General features: G+C 37.8%; 1 protein-coding gene across 1 annotated transcript; it reads right to left on the reverse strand.

Moving 5' to 3' along the window:
* Positions 1 to 551: 551 nt before the first annotated feature.
* Positions 552 to 20,889, reverse strand: LOC110459600 (WD repeat-containing protein 20-like). The gene is made up of 5 exons (XM_021511942.1): positions 20,632 to 20,889; positions 10,929 to 11,111; positions 6,270 to 7,559; positions 4,613 to 4,658; positions 552 to 1,252 (listed from the first exon to the last, which is right to left on the reverse strand). The coding sequence occupies exons 1-5, from the start codon at positions 20,878 to 20,880 to the stop codon at positions 1,236 to 1,238; spliced, it is 1,785 nt and encodes a 594-aa protein (XP_021367617.1). The 5' UTR covers positions 20,881 to 20,889; the 3' UTR covers positions 552 to 1,235.
* Positions 20,890 to 21,105: the final 216 nt, after the last annotated feature.

A 21,105-nucleotide genomic window follows, 5' to 3' on the forward strand; every position in this document is an offset into this window, starting at 1 on the left:
GAGACAAGATTGTGGACATATGACATTTCTTAATGACTCAAAGAATAAAGTTACCAACACTTGGTAGGGGCAGTAACATGGTTATTTGTATGATGTTCAGTTACAATTGATCTAGAGTAACATAGAATTAGTCGAAAATGTCGCAGCCAATCAGTGCTCAGTCAGTAGAATTCATGTAGCACTGACAGTTACCAAGATATGGACCTAACAATTCTTGTTAATCTGATCTATGGATAAAATGATTTTCTTCTAAATTCGATAAATGGAGCCTGAAATATAGGTCAATTTCACCATCAGTAACATGAAATAAGTAGAGCAACCCCTTTATCACTGATGTACAATTCATGTAGCACTATCAGTGACCCAGATAGGGTGGGAGTTGAGTAGAACTTTTTGAAATGCCTCAACTAATCAGAAAACAGGTGCTCACCAAATTTAGTCAAAAGTCTCTTCAGCCATTTTGGTTTAGTAGTAGTAGGAAAAGTTGATGATAGACAGATGGACAATGAATGTCGCACCACAGCATAAGCTCATTTAGCCCCCCCCCCCCCCCCCCCCCATATGAGCTAAAAAAACAAAAGGAAGTGAAAGCAGCAGATTTTCTGTTATTGAGGTGTTACCAGTAATTGACATGATTTAATGGTCATTTTATTACAACACAAAAATTCTGAGGAAATGTCGTACTAAACCAGACCTGTAGACTGTGTTTCCTATCTGTTAGTGTGCTCTACTGGTTCAGGAGGTTACATCAACATATACACATACATATATATAGTTATAAGGATGCTCTGTATTGCAATCATTTGTAGCCATGTTAGGTATCTTGAGCAGAAGATTTCTTTTATAGGTCATCAGGATTCGAAGCATGGCAGTAGCCAAGCCGTAACGAACAAGGAAATTCCTCTTCATGTGATCAAATCTGTCTGTTCCTGAAAGGATTTCATCAAGGCTATGTGACCTTGACCTCCCATCTCCTTCAATGGCCTTGAACCTGCCTTCCTTCTGGGAACATAACCCATATGTTCAGAAAACATTCAGATTCCTCTGAACATTGACAATGACCTTTGAACTTTCTTTAGGACACAATGGCAGATCGGGCCCTTCTGCCTTACAGTACACCAAGTACCTTTACACTGTCTGTAGCCATTGACAATCCCAGAGGTCAGGTGAAGAGGCCCGTACACTTGAAAAGCCCTTATTATTGTTAACGGTACGGGGGTCAATTGTCTGCGTCACTACATGGGGTACATTTCTGAAAATACAAAGCACAGAAATTAAGTCTTTCACACATATTTTAATAAATGCATATTTATTGATTGATTGATTGATTGATAGGTTTTACGTCCACTTCACTACCGAGTAGTTCGGTTATCCAGCAGACAATGCATATTTATTACTTTTGTTATGTTTTTATACTGTTTCCTGTACTGTACTCAATATCACAGTCTGAAACTTGTACTATGAAGCTCGAATTATACAAAAGATTCCAGAGGGACCTTGGCACCCACCATTGTACCACCTTCTTTAGTTCTTTGTCAGTTCAATCTTTTCTCTTCTTTTCTCTAATCTGTTTGATTGAGTCATGTTAACAGTAAATGCACCTTGTGGTAACTTTTGATCTAAACTTAATACTGCTATGTATAAAAGACAACCTTCAAAGTGAGTTTGTCAATCACATATTTACTTGCACAGTACTTAATGTGAAAGAAATAGAATCGATCATTGCAATATGAGAAAGATCTGTTAAGTTCTTCCTTTAGCCATTTTGTTTTTTGATCAGTATCAAAATATAACATGCACAACAAGGGATCAAGGGGAACCTACATATCAAATATGAGAAAGATCTCTCCACTACCTATTAAGAAACTGCGATAACAAACATTCACTTTCAAAATCCAAGATGGCTACCTGTCGACCATTTTGTTTATCTGATCAGTCTCAAAAGTTAACCTGCACAACGAAAGACCAAGGAAAACCTGCATATCAAATTTGAGAAAGACCCCTCCAGTACTTCCTGAGATATATCGATAACAAACCTTCACTATCATAATCCAATATGGCTGCCTGAAGGCCATGTTGTTTATCCGATCAGTCCCAAAGGTTAACCCGCACAACTATGGACTAAGGGGAACCTACTTATGAAACTTGAGAAAGATCCCTCTTGTAATTCTTGAGAAATAGCGATAACAAGAATTGTTTTAGGACGGACCACAGACCACGGACGCAGGGCGATTTGAATAGCCCACCATCAGATGATGGTGGGCTAATAAACAGAACTGTGACGTAAGTAAGGTATCTGTTTTAGGTGGTATTTATGATTGACCATACACAAAAGATACACAAGAATCGTATACATTTATATCATACAAGTAATCCTGGATTTTCAGATCATACATATAGTCATGTGACTTTGATTTATTTTTTCCTAAAGGAAAAATCTTAGTTAAAATTGGAAAGGTAGCACATAACCTTTGAGACTCCATATTACAAATAAAACAGATCAAATTCTTAACTATAAGGTATTTGAAAATAAATGTTCCTATTTTGATTTTTCAGCCAAAATGACACAAACATATACGCTATCTTATAGTGACATGAATTTCTGTCCAAAGAGCTGAGCCGTAATTAAACTCCAGTAAAATACCTTTTATATATATGGTAATTATAAATTTATATAATTACAATATGAACTTAGTATACTGTAGTCAGAATTATTCAGACTTTTTATCGACTTTTTTCATATCGGTCTGTCGTCGATTAACGTCAGAACTCCGGCCCTCTATAATATGCGGGAAATATGCGACACGCCCCCGGAGCCCACTTCAAACTGATATTTTAGAAACAAATCGTCACTTTCACACACATGTCGCACATAAATAAAAGAATAAACTTGGGGATTATGATGTTAAATAACTAGTGTTGTCAAAGACGGCATTTCAGAGGTATACATGCATGGTGGATCAAGTGGTAGATCGAAGCTGTCCAGTATACAGTTTTAGTGAAGTTTCTATTTATAGTGACAGTGACCTTGACCTTTGACCTTCGGACCTGAAAAGCANTCCGTCAAGTCATGTGACATTGCTCATGGCCTTATTTCCATTAAAAACATGGGTNGGAAACTCAAGTTATCGCACGAAAACAGATTTTCTATTTATAGTAACAGTGACCATGACTTTTGACCTTCGGACCTGAAAAGTAATCCTAAGCAAGCACTTTTGGTAAGGAAGCAATGCATGAAGTTTGAGTTTGATCGGCACAAGGAAACTCAAGTTATCGCACGAAAACCTCTGTTCGGACGACAGCGCCGACACCGACGACATAGCAATATCTATGTGTCACCAGCTTTTCGCAAGCGACACAAAAAAAGTAACGGTGACCTTGACCTTCAACGAAGGAACCAGAAACATAAACTTGTTTAAGGCATTGCCATAACAAACACCTGTATGAAGTTTCACGTTGAGGAATTAAGCCGCTTGAGCAATGGAAAAGTCTTTCTAAAAACAGTAACAGTGACCTTGACCTTCAACGTAGAAACCAGGTTGACTGCATAAAAAGCTTTTCCCCTTGATTATTGAAAACAACAGAAGACAAAACTTGTTTTTTTCTGTGATTCAAAGCGATTATGATGAGACTTGAACTAAGTTAATGTTGACATTTTTGCAGCCAAATATTTTACTTTGTTGTAATCATTGAAGTGATAAAAGCATTTTTAAACTGTTTTGTAGTCTATCAGTGTTGAAAGACTTCACTGGCAGTAGGCCTGAAACCCTACTGATCTACACATATGTAAACAGTATGTAGTGATGGATCAATAGACAAGCGAGGTAACAAAGCTCATCATCCTTGTAATATCTGTTCACAATTCAATTAGCAAACTTTGCCTGATTGTGGAAAATGCCTATAATTGGAGAGGAAGAATCTGTACCTTTTTCATTTAGCCCGAGGTGAAATATTGTAATCCATTTGATATGGAGTGTTCTATATACATGTATTAGGTATGATCATCTACCCTGCAATACACTTATCTCTATACACAAGTACAGGAGATACAGAGATAATGTGACATACAGCAGTAGGTGTATCTCCATGGTTAAGACTAAATAACGTATAATTGGTTGCGATGGAAACAGGGTGTGCTTCCTGATTGAATTTTGTCTTCGTACGCGAAGGCCATTAAACTGTATGAAAACAAGCTGCAGGTCTGTAACAGACCATTACTGGCCACCCTCTGACTAGGGCAGTGATCAGTGATGGTGGTGTCATTATAACACGACATCCAAAGCTTCAGAAGTTCAACCACGACCAACCATAAAACCAAATGTATTTCAAAGGTAATGAAATGAAATAATAAATAAGAATATTTTCACCATAAAACCAAATATATATACAAAGTTTAATTGATAAAAGAATGATTCATGTTTTAATCTTTAAACTTGACATTTTGCTGGAGGAAAGGAAGGAATGTCTTTACTACAGGTAGCTAATTGTTTGTGTTTATGTTATATACTCCTTAATATAACAAACACAGATAAACAAGTATACATGGACTGACCATGGCCAGTGGTCACCAAGCCTTAGGCCGGTGAGTAATCATTGAATGAATTTTACCTACCTCCCACTGACGCCTGCGGACTCATCACAGTATGCTGGGCTAGACCCTGGATAAAAGGAATAAGTACAGATCAACATAACTTGGGTGCTACATCTACCAGGGTCAAAGTCGTTCAGGTGTAACTAACTTCACAGGTCAATGTCAATTGTGTTACCTACCAGGGTCAAAGTCATTCAGGTGTATCTAACTTCACAGGTCATTGTCACTCACGTTACCTACCAGGGTCAAAGTCATTCAGGTGTAACTAACTTCACCGGTCAATGTCACTCACGTTACCTACCAGGGTCAAAATCATTCAGGTGTAACGCCACAGGTTAATTAATGTCAGTGGTGTCAAATAACAGGGTCATAATCATTCAGGTGTAACCTCACTTGGCAGTGATTTGACCTCTTTGATTTTCATATGACCTTGACTTTGAGGGTATGTTTCTGTGACTGCCTTAGAAATTAAGTCACGTTTTTGTAATTACATCATATAATTGTAAATGGGTCGAGTCAAGAAAGTATTGCAGATTGATTTGACCTTGAGTGTATAACTACAACTTTGACCTTCTGAATACAGAACTACAACGGTCTTGATATCATAATGCAACTGATTCAATTATTGCACAGCTGTCAAATGTTCTCATTCCTGATTTTCAAAATGAATATGCATTTCCCTTTCATTCTTCTAAAAGTACATAAATGTATGTTTTATAATTTTTCATAGTAACAAGAGGCCCAGAGGGCCTGTATCGCTCATCTGGATAATAAAGCAACCATGGGAAAATATTCTTATTACATAAAATACCTCCAATGGTTCATCAGAAGAAGAATTTTAAGGATTCAAACCTCAAATTCCCCTATTGGGCCCTACAACTCTGCACTCAGAGGGGCCACACCCTCCGTTTATACAAAATCTAGTCCCCTTTGCACAAGGATACTCCGGGCCAAAGTTGGATAGAAATCCCTTAAATGGTACAGAAGAAGGATTTTGAAGACTTTAACCTCAAATTCCCCTTTTGAGCCCCGCCCCTCTGCACCCAAAGGGGCCATACCCAGCGTTTATACAAAATTGAGTCATCTTCGCCCAAGGCTGCTCATGATCAAGACAAAATTAGGATAAAATCCCTATCCCTATGTCAAAGGTTTTACCTCTATTTCCCCTATTGGACCCCACTTCTCTGCCCCCCAGGAGGGCCACAGCCACTGTTTATACAAAAGTGAATGCCCTTGGCCGTTCAGGACTAGTCGTGTTTTAAAGGAAAAGTTGACGGACGTACGACAGACACAGCACCATGTCATAAGCTCATGGTGATCACTGGTCCTTCGGACCAGGTGAGATAAAAATTAAACCGGACTTTACTAACACCTGACTTACAGTACATCTGTTTATATCTGATATGATCATGCTGCCTTCATTATTTTTCACTTTATTATAAAAAAACACTCTCTCATCTCATAGTCATCTAGCTACATTTGCAGTACAAAATTTGACAGTATGTTTACACTCTAAAACATTGCTTGTAGCAACAGACTAGGTTGTAAGAGTGGAGGAAACTACCAAACAATAACACTGTTTACCCATCCTCTCTTCCTTTACCCGAAACAAAGATTTGATTAGTTAGACATCAGTAGGCTTCTTTAGGCCTGAACTGTAGTCGTCAGATGTACCTACCACTTTGCCAGGTCTTGCCCATGTATTCACCACTCCTTCTTGGCACGCTGTCACAATACAATCGTCCCTAAACTCCAGTGCAGTTAAACGTTCTGACGCCACCTTTTTACACACTAGTGGCTCTAGTATAGGCACTTCCTCCAGCCTTGGGCATGAGCATGTGCCTAAAAGTTTCATTACATCATCAACAGGCCGAATGTGATTGGATTTAGGTGCACTAGATTTATCACTTCGACTAGCTAGACTGAAGTTTCGTTTGTGTTCCTTTTTGTCCTGGGATTCCTTCCGGCTCTCAGTGACGGATAATGTTGCAAACTTTGTTGTGGCATTCACTGTTGAGTTTGCAAAATGATGTGCGTGGCCATCCGCGGCAACATCATTACTTCCTACCGAATTCATTTTTTGAGAATGTTGCAAGCTGTTGCACCTGGGTAATGTGTTGATCGACAAAGACGTAGAGTTGCCAGTTATTAATACACTTGTCCGTGACCTACCAATTGGTTGTTTCACAATGTCTTCTGTTAGATCCCACAGACACAGCATAGTGTCTTGCCCTATAGAACCAAACCTGTACGTTGTTATACAGGACGATGACCCTGGACTATTAGGCAGTGATGGAGTCCTACTAGAGTCTAAAGAGTTTCTATTTGACCCTTGTGTCCCCCCATTAGCCACTCCGTCGTGCAAGTCCCACCTTGGTTTGTGGCTTGCTACATTGTGAATATCCTCGTCTGTTGATGTGAACTCACTGCCCTCCACACCACAGACTATTGAGGTGTGCGGATCAAAGGCCACAACACTTACCCATGACCTATGACCTTGACCTCTGCATATGACCCTTTTCTCCTGAAATGACCACACTGTCACTAAGTCATCCTCTCCACCAATCACAATGAACTTGCTGTCCGGAGACCAGCACACACACAGAAGCCCCCCAAAGTAACTCTTCATGGAGCCAAGTAATTCCATGGAATCATAATTAAACACTCGAAGGTAGCCATCTTGACTCACCACAGCCAGATACTTACAACACGGCGAGAAGGCGAATTCGTTGATTGCCCCTTGCCCTACCACCCATCTATACAGTGGGTTGCGTGTGCTCTTCGTTTTACATGTATACACAGCAAAACCATCCCCCTGTTTGAAGAGTTGATAGTGGGGTGGCGTAGGGCCACACGGTAATTCCTCGTTATATACATACATCTGACCACTAGAGTGCGACACTAAAAACTGATTTGGCGACCCAGGTATCCATCGAATAGATGTCACTTTTGTTTTGTCAATCAGCCGCTGAAAATAGACAAAATAAGCTATGAACAAATGTTATGTACATATTGAAATACATTGAAACAAGTCTTAAAAAGACTTCACTGAACAGTATGTTCAGTCCAAATACCCTAGGTTTGTACCACATACATATATCTTAGGTTTAATTTAGCTTGGAGTTCATGCAGTGTGTTCAGTTTGGAACCGATTCCTCTGGGTACCCTACACCATACTTTAGTTTGGTATGAGTACATTGGAACAAACATTGAATATACAGGTTTATGCAGTAATCTGTATTATAACGAATTCACCACTATGTAATATAAGTGATATATAGTAATATAAGACTGGGGAGTTTTGGGAAGCTAGAAACAACAGACTATTAGATCTGTATAAGGAAGTTTTAAGGTAAGCTCATAGTATTAGATCTGTATAAGGAAGTTTTAAGGTAAGCTCAGACTATTAGATCTGTATAAGGAAGTTTTAAGGTAAGCTCAGACTATTAGATCTGTATAAGGAAGTTTTAAGGTAAGCTCAGACTATTAGATCTGTATAAGGAAGTTTTAAGGTAAGCTCAGAGTATTAGATCTGTATAAGGAAGTTTTAAGGTAAGCTCAGACTATTAGATCTGTATAAGGAAGTTTTAAGGTAAGCTCAGACTATTAGATCTGTATAAGGAAGTTTTAAGGTAAGCTCAGAGTATTAGATCTGTATAAGGAAGTTTTAAGGTAAGCTCAGACTATTAGATCTGTATAAGGAAGTTTTAAGGTAAGCTCAGACTATTAGATCTGTATAAGGATGTTTTAAGGTAAGCTCAGACTATTAGATCTGTATAAGGATGTTTTAAGGTAAGCTCAGACTATTAGATCTATATAAAGAAGTTTTAAGGTAAGCTCAGACTATTAGATCTGTATAAGGAAGTTTTAAGGTAAGCTCAGAGTATTAGATCTGTATAAGGAAGTTTTAAGGTAAGCACAAACTATCAGATCTGTATAAGGATGTTTTAAGGTAAGCACAAACTATCAGATCTGTATAAGGAAGTTTTAAGTAAGCTCAGTGTATTAGATCTGTATAAGGATGTTTTAAGGTAAGCTAAGACTATTAGATCAGGGCCCATTTGTATAAAACATCTCAAAGTTAAGGAAAATATCAAGCAATGTATTGTCTATGGGAAATCTTAGACTTGAGGAATTCTCAAGAGTTGAGCTGTTTTATACAAGTGGGCCCTGTATAAGGAAGTTTTAAGGTAAGCACTATAGACACTTAGAGGTGGTTAATATCAGATATGTTTCAGGTACCTTTCCAATTAGAATTTTGAAAATGCTTTTAGTACAAAAACTTTAAAAAAAAATCTGAATGAAAAATGTGTGCCTTTGGAAAATAGGCAGTGATTTTAGGAAGAATATAGCTTAAAATGCACTAATAAAATATTATTTTCATAAAAATCTGTTACACACAAAACATAATTTGTATCATCTTAAGTGGGAAAATAAAACAAATGATAGTTTTCACATTAATAATATAAATGATTCAATTCTAAATTATAAAACTGAAACATCAGTTCTTTTGTGATGCAATCAGGACAAACTTCAGATTGGGGTAAAAAAAGAAAAACTCCTCCACCTCTGGACAAAATTTGGTATAAAAAAATATACAAAGGGCCATAACTCAGTATATAATGCGGCAAGAGATCCAATTTCAGTATGGGACACTTACCATCCCCAGAAGAACTTTAACACAAATTTTGACAATCGTAGATGAAAAAGTATGTAAGATATATATGCCCCCAAACAGTGACACACAGGAAAAAACCCAGAACTTTGCAAATCTTGGGGCACCAGACCCATTCTCTGATCAAGGCGCTCTGCCATTCAAACAGGCGCTAACATATCAAATTTGGCAATTATAGGTGAGTGAAAAAGTTTTTATTATGAACCTGACAAATGCGACGTAGTGGGGAACTGACTGACTGACAGACAGTATATAGTCCCCTAGAGCTGTATCAGTTGGGGGCGTAAATCAATATTCTTATTATTTCTTTATTGTTTTTTATTTAGCGAAAAAACATGCCATGATTAAACAAAGTGTTCAGATCAGAAAGGAGATCATTTATATCTTTTTTCTACTTCCTAATAACTTTTATTGTTTCATGCATTTTTCTTTTTTTGTGTGTGGGGGAGCTCGAGGGAGGGGGGTTAGTGGTGTTTTTTGGCAGTAATTTATGGAAAATAAAGCTTAATACCAGGAGGAAAAACACCATTATTCAGGGGTAAATGTGATCCAAATAATTCCTTATAACACCTCAACCTTTTAACCCTAACAGCTAAGTACAGCATGACACCTTGACCTTTTACCTTATCTATCTATCCAGGTAATAAAAGTGGATGATTTCAAAAACAGACTTATAGGTTCCTTTACCAAAACAGAAACTCATACCTCAAAATCAGGGGTAGATACCTGGACAAATCAATCATTTTGTCATTTAACTTTCCATCATTTTTTTAAATCTCAATTTAATTTAAGGATACATGCTACAATTCAGTCCTTATATTTATCATTCTACACAGGATGTTATGTTTAACTAATCTCCCTATCACAAGATATTAGCATTAGCATTTATCTAAATTCAGTTTTTTTTTTAAATATCTCTGATAATAGTGCTGCGGTTTCAAAAAGATTTCAAGTGGTGTATATCCAACACAAGTTAGAGAGTTATTTTCTGTTTATTTTATAATTTGCCTCATTACTATTCTTCTACTTTTCTCATGAAAGTAGATGGTGAATATATATCAAATAGCCAAGGAGGGTATTTTCAGCAGCTACTGTCTATAAATGAAACCCCTGATAGCGTACTTTCCTTCTAAGGTTTTTTGTATATATTTTTTTATATCTATTAACAATTAATTAGGGTATTTTTTCCCAGATCTACAACTTGCTATTACATGAGTGTAGATCTTTTACATGGGAGTTTACACAGAAGCATACCTCTTCATTATATAGCTTGCCTATCTCCTTCTTGATTGGGTCAATAAGCTGGACCTGACCAGCAGTGAATCCCACCAGTAGGCGCACACTGTCCGGCGACACCAGCAGACTGTTGAAGTCGTGACATGTGGGGAATGTTCCCTTGTAGATCCGCTTGTCTATGGGTTTCGTTAAATCAGCAGCCTGAAACACCAAACACACATTTGCCATTGTGGTTAATCAGCAGCCTGAAACCCCAAACACACATTTGTCATTGTGTTTAATCAGCAGCCTGAAACACCAACCACACATTTGTCATTGTGGTAAATAAGCAGCCTTAAACACCAAACACACATTTTTTCCCAGATCTACAACTTGCTATTACATGAGTATTACATCTTTTACATGGGAGTTTACACAGAAGCATACCTCTTCATTATATAGTTTGCCTATCTCCTTCTTGATTGGGTCAATAAGCTGGACCTGACCGGCAGTGAATCCCACCAGTAGGCGCACACTGTCCGGCGACACCGGCAGACTGTTGAAGTCGTGACATGTGGGGAATGTTCCCTTGTAGATCCGCTTGTCTATGGGTTTCGTTAAATCAGCAGCCTGAAACACCAAACGCACATTTGTCATTGTGGTTAATCTGCAGCCTGAAACACAAAACACACATTTGTCATTGTGATAAATTAGCAGCCTGAAACACGAAACACACATTTATCATTGTGGTAAATTAGCAGCCCGAAACACCAAACACACATTTGCCATTGTGGTTAATCAGCAGCCTGAAACACCAACCACACATTTGTCATTGTGGTAAACCACTAGCCTGAAACTCCAAACACACATTTGTCACTGTGGTAAATCAGCAGCCTGAAATACCAAACACACATTTGTCATTGCGGTAAATCAGCAGCCTGAAACCCCAAACACACATTTGTCATTGGGGTAAATCAGCAGCCTGAAACACCAAACATACATTTGTCATTGTGGTAAATCATTAGCCTGAAACACCAAACACAAATGTGTCATTGTGGTAAATTAGTAGCCTGTAACACCAAACACACATTTGTCCTTGTGGTAAATCAGCAGCCTGAAATACCAAACACACATTTGTCATTGGGGTAAATCAGCAGCCTGAAACCCCAAACACACATTTGTCATTGTGATAAATTAGCAGCCTGAAACACCAAACACGCATTTGTCATTGTGGTTAATCTGCAGCCTGAAACACAAAACACACATTTGTCATTGTGATAAATAAGCAGCCTGAAACACCAAACATACATTTGTCATTGTGGTAAATTAGTAGCCTGAAACACCAAAAACACATGTGTCATTGTGGTAAATCAGCAGCCTGAAACCCCAAACACACATTTGTCATTGGGGTAAATCAGCAGCCTGAAACCCCAAACACACATTTGTCATTGCGGTAAATCAGCAGCCTGAAACCCCAAACACACATTTGTCATTGCGGTAAATCAGCAGCCTGAAACCCCAAACACACATTTGTCATTGCGGTAAATCAGCAGCCTGAAACACGAAACACACATTTATCATTGTGATAAATCAGTAGCCTGAAACACCAAAAACACATGTGTCATTGTGGTAAATCAGCAGACTGAAACACCAAACACACATTTGGCATTGTGGTAAATCAGTAGCCTGCAACACCAAACACACATTTGTCCTTGTGGTTAATCAGCAGCCTGAAACCCCAAACACACATTTGTCATTGTGATAAATTAGCAGCCTGAAACACGAAACACACATTTATCATTGTGGTAAATTAGCAGCCTGAAAGACCAAACACACATTTGTCATTGGGGTAAATCAGCAGCCTGAAACACGAAACACACATTTATCATTGTGATAAATCAGTAGCCTGAAACACCAAACAGACATTTGTCATTGGGGTAAATCAGCAGCCTGAAACACGAAACACACATTTATCATTGTGATAAATCAGTAGCCTGAAACACCAAAAACACATGTGTCATTGTGGTAAATCAGTAGACTGAAACACCAAACACACATTTTTCATTGTGGTAAATCAGCAGCCCGAAACACCAAACACACATTTGCCATTGTGGTTAATCAGCAGCCTGAAACACCAACCACACATTTGTCATTGTGGTAAATAAGCAGCCTTAAACACCAAACACACATTTTTCATTGTGGTAAATCAGCAGCCTGAAACACGAAACACACATTTGTCATTGTGTTTAATCAGCAGCCTGAAACACCAAACTCACATTTGTCATTGTAGTAAATAAGCAGCCTGAAACACCAAACATACATTTGTCATTGTGGTAAATCACAGCAGCCTGAAACGCCGAACACACATGTGTCATTGTGGTAAATTAGTAGCCTGAAACACCAAACACAAATGTGTCATTGTGGTAAATTAGTAGCCTGAAACACAAAACACACATTTGTCATTGTGATAAATTAGCAGCCTGAAACACGAAACACACATTTGTCATTGTGCATACTGTAGAATCTTTATTTTCGTGAGGTTAAAATTTTGTGGTTTTCATATACTAGCCTGCGCTGTTTCATGGACATTATATTTCGCTAATTTCTGATTTTCCCCTATCTATATAATACCAAATTTATGTTCCTGTTGGCACAGCAGCCTGAAACACCAAACCCACATTTGTAATTGTGGTAAATCACAGCAGCGTGAAACACCAAACACACATTTTTCATTGTGGTAAATCAGCAGCCTGAAACACCAAACACACATTTGTCATTGTGCATACTGTAGAAACTTTATTTTCGTGGGGTTAAAATTTCGTGGTTTTCATATACTAGCCAGCGCTGTTTCACGGACATTATAATTCGCTAATTTCTGATTTTCCCCTATCTATATAATACCAAATTTATGTTTCCGTTGGGATTTAGTTTCGCGGATTTTTGTTATCCTCGAAATAAACGAAATTTAATGTCCCAAGAAAATTTATGATTTTACAGTTTATATCTGAGAGTAAACACTGTTTGTCCTATACCCATTGTGTATATGTAACAAAAGTATGCTTTCTGTTGTCCTGCCATTATAAAGTGTAGTGGCAAAAACTAATTTACGGTGAAGTGCAACTTAGCGGTATACGTAGTTTACTTACCCTCATACTGGCATCACAATGAAAACATAATTTGTATTTGTTCCTCATATTTGAATATTTAGGTTGATATTTCTGTCTAGAAACAATACCACTCACTTATAATGTAAGAAATCACTTCTTAGATAATTAGCATACGGTAACATATATGTATATATATATAATTCACAAAATTAAATATTATTAACATCAATTTGATATGACACCCACTGAGCCGTCGACATTGTGCAACACACATTTTTACTGTAATACAAATAGGTATCTAAAGAATGTTGGTGTGACCTTGACCCCTTGACATTGGGGCACCAGGATTGGACCTGTGGCTGGCTAGAGTATTAACAACTTGACCAGATCTGCCGATGAAAAATATTGGAGTATTCCATGCTCCATAATCAAACTGATAACTGCCAATGAACTACCATATAATTCCCCTGCTCTTTCCTGACCAGCGGTGTTGTTAGCCCCACAAACTGTAAAGCAGTTAACGTGCACAATATGCTCAGATTTTGTCATTTGCTTGTAATTTCCTAAGAGAACTGTATTTGTTTCTGCCTAATCAGGGCAAAAATGCTGGTAGTTCTATCTATTACAAGTACAGTATATTAGCTCATTCCCTAAACGTCCCTGACAATCCCATTTTACGGTATTGTATTCTCCATTACATACATTAATTATAAATGTCGCTCTTCCTGCATTGCTCCTGTTTAACTATTGTGCAGGTTCATACAGTTTCAATAGTCAATACTAAACCAACAGAAAAATTTGTATCTTTCATATATATACATTGTAGTATATTATAACACCTACATGTGCAGCACTCTCCCCAGGATTTCAGGATAGCTAGCTAGATCAGTGGTCAGAATAACCGGGAACATCACTTTTATTCACAAAGGTTATTGTATCTATTAAGAATAGTGATAAAACAAAATTCACCAAAAATAAAACTTTAATAAGCAGAAAATATTTTTTCCTCCTAATTACTTCTAATTATCTATTAATCTACGTATACCCTCTTCCAAAAGAAATATTTGTCTAACTGTTTTCAGGGTTGACAGATTTCACTGAATCACATAATTCCATACACTGAGACTTTTGTTCCAAGATTGCGAATTGAGTTTCCTTTGATACATTACATAGCATGATCACATGCTTGGGAAAAATTATTCATAAGCATGAAAGAGGTGAGGTGTCCATTTATAGCAATTCTATACATCCTATTATTAGCATTGATTGGTAAGATTGCCAATGGTGTGTGCCTTCAGCCATTGCCTACCCACCATCGATTGCTGTTTTTGGACTAATTGTTAACATGGAACAATGAGGAAGTGGTGCATGTATTGAATATTTAATTTACCCGATCACATATTAATCTTTTCTAACTTACCGTGCACTTTACCAGCCAGCTATGTACATGCTTTTAACAGTATATCCTGAACCCCTCTCCCACTGATAAGCCCTGCCAATGCCAATAAGGCCGGCCATCATTCCCCCCTGAACCCTCATTCCAGCCATCCCCCCAACCCCAAGGCTTTAACTCTTTACAATGTCTATACCTATATGTATAGCTATCTACATGTTGGATCATCATTTGAAGCCCCTTCAACCTATCACCATTCATTTTTTTTCTGATTCAAATACAATGCACATGTTGTACATGTGCACGCTCAGCAGGAAAACTGATTTGAATGTTTTGAAAAGTTAGGGAATTGTAATAAGACTTGACTCTTTATTTATACTGATGTATCAAGAAACCTCTACCATTATCACCATCAAGAAATGACACGCTTGGTCCTTAAACAATATCAGAGATCCAGTTAGGTATGGTTTGGCCTGCTAATTGGCTGGAATAGGCGAAGCTTTCATCAGAGCTAATATTGAATAATTGATTGTGAAAAATCATTGCACAAGTTTATAACCTGGTATCCATATCTCAATCATGTAAAAGTTCTAACACTACTGTCTGCAGCTGCAGATCAACTGATCATGAAGAGGCACATGAACTCAGGCAATGAAAATGCAATATTTCCACAAACCAGTTCTGATTTTCAAAAACACTGACAATTTGTTATACAGTATTCAGATTTAAGTTTTCAATATACCTGGTATACATTTGTTGCTTTCAAATTCAATTCATTATTTTTTGGATAGCCTTCATTTGGAATTTGTATTCCTATCATGTTTAAGAAACAAAATTTCAATTCTGAACCAAATTAAAAATGAGAAAAAACACTTTTGAAATTTTATCACAAATATGACAAAATATTATCCTAAGTTAACACCAGATTCCATCACATTTATATATAATTATCAACAGCTCTTTCTAGAAAGCTAAATTGAGATAGTGAACTTCCACAGTTGCCATCATTGAACATTAGCCTGTGTCGGGGACACCTGGCTTTTATTTACTTAAGCTAGGTCGTAGATCCCAGGGTATAATGTTGACCTACATAGCCTCAACATGGAAACCATTTTAGGACGAAATCCAAACAAGAAAGTGTCCAAGTTACTGAACATCCTGCTCTTTGCTTAATTCCACCATAACACAAAACAGACTAAACTGTCTTGTAGGGCATTTTATAGCACACTTTTATAAAATAGGAGATTACATTAAACACTTTGAAGACATTTTTAGGTTTAGCCATGCGATGTCTCTCCTAGTCCTATGAACAATTTGAAAGATTAGCAAATGTATATATCTGTCATGCAGTAGATCTCTCCTATGAGTCCTGAACAGTGTACATCTGTCAGTAATTCTAGGACTGAGGATAATGCTATAATCTACAGACCGATGTACAATAACAAAGCTTTGTCAAGATAATTTAGGTTTTTCACCTTTTTTCATCCTAATCGCTTCACACTTTTTTGGCCAAATGATACCAAGGACAGATTAATTACACACAAGTGTCGTAATAATCAGGAGAAGTGAAATTGAACTTTCACAACAAGAGCATAAGCACTTGCTTTGGGTTGATGCCGTTAAAACTAATAGAATTGATGTTTTCACCATTACCTTGATGCCCGTTAAAAGAATTGATGTTTTCACCGTTACCTTGATGCCCGTTAAAATAATTCATGTTTTCACCATTACCTTGATGCCCGTTAAAAGAATTCATGTTTTCACCGTTACCCAAGTCACCACAAAATTTTAGCCAACAATATTTTAACCTTCAATCTGATTAGGCAAAAGTTAGTGGGTTTTGATCAATAACTTCTTAAATTTTATGAAATAGGCATCATTAACATCATTTTAAAAGGTAAACAAACCAAGGAAAAACTTCACTTAGTCACTCCCATGCCATAGTCGACAAGACACCTACTTCACCTACACAGCATACCTGTGATGATCATGAGATCATACTTACGGGGCCTACTAAATGGGGGGTATCCTCATCGGGAGCACTGGAATTTTTTATCTGTGAAATTAATCTATTTAACAAGGAGGTGGGCTTATTACTGAGCATGGGCTTATAACAAGTGCGTAGGATATCAATTTATGTATATAGTTGGTGGTCAACCTAAATCTATCCCAGAGTCTATTACCGCCCCTAAACGTAGGAGTAGAGCCTGATAAATTAAGAATTAATTATCATTTTCTCTTGAGACAGGAAGCCATGCGGAAAACCTTCTTCATATATATATATGGAACAAATCAGCAAGATTTGGGCTTGCTAGACATATATCAGTTGACAATTTGCAAACAAAGAAATAATAGGGAAACCAATATCTGGGTTTTTTTATTTTCAATTATCTTCTTACCTACATGTACCAATAATCTCTCTGCCATTGCAGGCGACACACGGGAGTGTTTGTACTGATAGGATCCAGGGTTTAAACACACGGGAGTGATTGTACTGATAGGATCCAGGGTTTAAACACACGGGAGTGATTGTACTGATAGGATCCAGGGTTTAAACACACGGGGGTGATTGTACTATGATAGGATCCAGGGTTTAAACACGGGAGTGATTGTACTATGATAGGATCCAGGGTTTAAACACTTGGGGAGTGATTGTACTATGATAGGATCCAGGGTTTAAACACTTGGGAGTGATTGTACTATGATAGGATCCAGGGTTTAAACACTTGTCCTGCCACATACAGCATTTAACTCTTATTATTAATTAGAACATTAGAACTCCCCATAATTATTTTTTTATCAAAATTTTGTAAGATGTGGATGTCTTTTCTTTTCAGAACTGTTATTTCAATTGTCATACAGGTAAATGTTTCCACTTCATAGTTACACTGGTATGGGTATCCTTAAGTGTAAATATGGTACTAACTAAAACTGATGTGAAGCTAGCGTAAAGACACTAGCTAGCTGTACATTTATACATGGGACGGCAGATACGGGGTTACCTGCAATTATTGGTAAATATATATATATAGAATGACACTAACCAGATGTATTTTGCATACACAGTATAATACAGTGTACATGGTAGTGTGGCCGATTACTTAGTAACATTCAATAATGAAACCAAAAATCCTATTTCAACTTGAGAAAAGGTTAAGATATTAACAACTTTTCCTTGTAAAGAAATTGAAGGGGCATTTCTGTGATATCTTACAGTGCTGACAAAATAATTTGTAATACTTCCACAGCGTCATGAGCAGTACATACACTAAGTAAGGCTGAATGGAGACGTGATTTACAAGATTTCAAAATTGATCACAGGACCCAGACCGTTAATTATAAGTACTAGAGACTAGAGACCTCTCTTGAATTATTGCTGAAAACATTAAAGAACCTGTAAAATTTAACTAAGTACGGGAAAATGGTCCACACCTGGAGACTTTATCAGAGGTGAAAATCTGGGATCCTGCATTATCTTTTCTTGGAACCGACTGCAAAACATTTTTATAAGCTAATTTATAACTAAACCAAAGCTATCAAATACTTTTATTAGAAAAAAATGAAAGAAAAAATGACATTATGTATAGGAATAAGCCCTATATTTTACAGATTTATCAACACTTGCTAATAAAGGAGCATAACTCTTCATAACTGCTCAAATTTCTTAGTGCCAGACTCAGCACTTGCATTGGAAAAGACGGAACTAATCGTCTTTTCCCTAAAGTGTCAGCAAACAATGGCTCTCCAGCTCAAGCTTGGTTCCAGAACTATTGAGACTGTTCCAGCTGTTAAAAACCTAGGGGTATACTTTGACAGTTCTCTGAACATGGAGAAACAAGTGAACGCTATTGCCAAATCCTGTTACTACCAGATCAGGAACATCGGCTGTATTCGGCAGTTTCTAACTGCAGATGCATGCAAGATTTTGGTGCATTCACTTGTTACCTCTCGGTTGGATTATGGTAACGCCCTGCTCTGTGGTATATCTGACAAACTAACTAGTCGTCTGCAGAGGGTTCAGAACACTGCAGCACGGCTAGTTACTCGTACTCGAAAGAGAGAGCACATCACACCTGCGCTTTATTCGTTGCACTGGTTACCTGTACGATACAGGTCGCAGTACAAAATTCTGGTATACACATACAAGGCACTGAATGGAACAGCTCCTCAGTACCTACAGGAACTTGTTACCCTGTATCAGCCGTCAAGATCACTGCGGTCGGAGTCAGAATCTTTGTTGTGTGTCCCAAAATCTCGTACTGTGACCTACGGAAACAGATGCTTTGGGAGGGTTTCGGCTACGTTGTGGAATAGCTTACCATCTGCTATTAGGAAGTCGAATACCCTGGCCAAGTTCAAGAGGGACATAAAAACTCACCTCTTCACGTCTGCATTTTAGAATCTTTGCAAAGACGTCATGTAAATACCACCCTTTTATTTGTTCAATTATGTGCACATTGCTTGTTAAATGTATGAAAGTGATTGCAAGCCTTTGTTGTTTGTTTTCACAATTATAACCATTACTATTATCCATATGTTGTAAAGCGCCTTAGAGTAATTTTACAAATTATATAGGGCGCTATATAAATGCTGTATATTATTATTATTATTATTATTATTGTCCTTCAGAAAATTTGACAAGTTTACACTGAATCAGAGTGAGAAAGGTGTCTCCTGTGTAATTGGAACTGGGTGTTGGATGTGTTTTCTGTCTGAACTAAAACAATGTGAGAGGGGTACTGGTTCTTGTTAATATTTGAACAGTGTGCTCGTTGGGTGTCTCTTTTTTATTATACATTGAATTGTAGGACAGAGTGAGTGTCTGTTTATACAAGAACAAGGGATATGTCTCCTGTTTATTCTGAGACAGTGTAAACTGTGAAGGGTGTGTCAGTGTCAATCTAACCTCTGCCATGGCTGGTCACACACTTTAGATGTTGATAGTTGCATTGGGGGGTGGGGAGGTTCCATCTGCTACACCTTGGATTGAAAGGTTTCAGCAAGGACAATAGAGAATCCCCTAACTTGTTCTTAACACTGACATGGGACCAGTCAATAATCATTTCAACTAGCCCTTACCCTGTGGACTCCCAAGCAAAACTTGTTCAGTGTCTAACCCTGGACCCTATGTTCTGTTGGTCAGAATCAATGATATAAATAAACATCAGTCAGACTCACAAGAGACATATCAGGTGCATAAGACAACAATCGCAAGCGACATGTCTCGAAAGACATCTGTCTCACAAGACATTCGTCAAACAGCAATTCTATACAGTAAGGATATCATGTGATTTGTGTCAACGATGCCGATGGTGTCATGAATTGTGCACAGGTGAGCAATGTTTACATATCGGTGTTAGAAGCTAACAATAACTAAAACTAATTACGCCTGGGTTCCAGCTCAGTGTTCAACACTGGCAATATGACTATACGCAGTAAGTTATGCAGAAAAACTTGAACTGTCATTAATATACTCGATGTAAACCCGGTGACAGGCCAAGACAGTCGACCAATACACGTGTAGACTGCAGGGATACCTAGAATCGTCCTTTTTACACGACGACCTTGGCAGTGCTTTGCACCCCAGGACGCCCGGTGAACATAGTATATGATGAGTACGGGGGGACAGGAGTTGGCTGGGGTATCATACCTTTTTGACATCCTTGTAAACATAAAAATATAACTCCCTGCCAACATTGAAACAAATCCGATCAGGAGATCCACTTCCGTCGTTTACATTAATGAAAGACACTTTGACAGGAGTATTAGCTTGTCCATTGTACGGTACTCTTGTCGGCTTAGAATACTCAGACAGTGGCATTAATTTATAAGTCCCTTCTCGCGTTACGAAGTGCGTTTTTATCTCATCCTTTCCTCCACCCTCGCCCTGAGACGCCATGTTGGTTTTGGAGAGTTGACAGATGCCCGGATAACTTGACCAATGCGCATGCCCACAGATATTTTCCGCTGTAAACCAAAACAAACACACGTGGTTGAAAGCGCTCACGATGACATTGATCACGTTTGTTATCGCTTCATTCATAAATCTGCGATTTTACAGGAGTTGACATTTTTATATTTTATCAATAGGGGTTCAGAGATATATAGAGATACTGTATAGCAG

This window comes from Mizuhopecten yessoensis, unplaced genomic scaffold (assembly GCF_002113885.1).
Source record: "Mizuhopecten yessoensis strain PY_sf001 unplaced genomic scaffold, ASM211388v2 scaffold10135, whole genome shotgun sequence".
Taxonomy (NCBI): domain Eukaryota; kingdom Metazoa; phylum Mollusca; class Bivalvia; order Pectinida; family Pectinidae; genus Mizuhopecten; species Mizuhopecten yessoensis.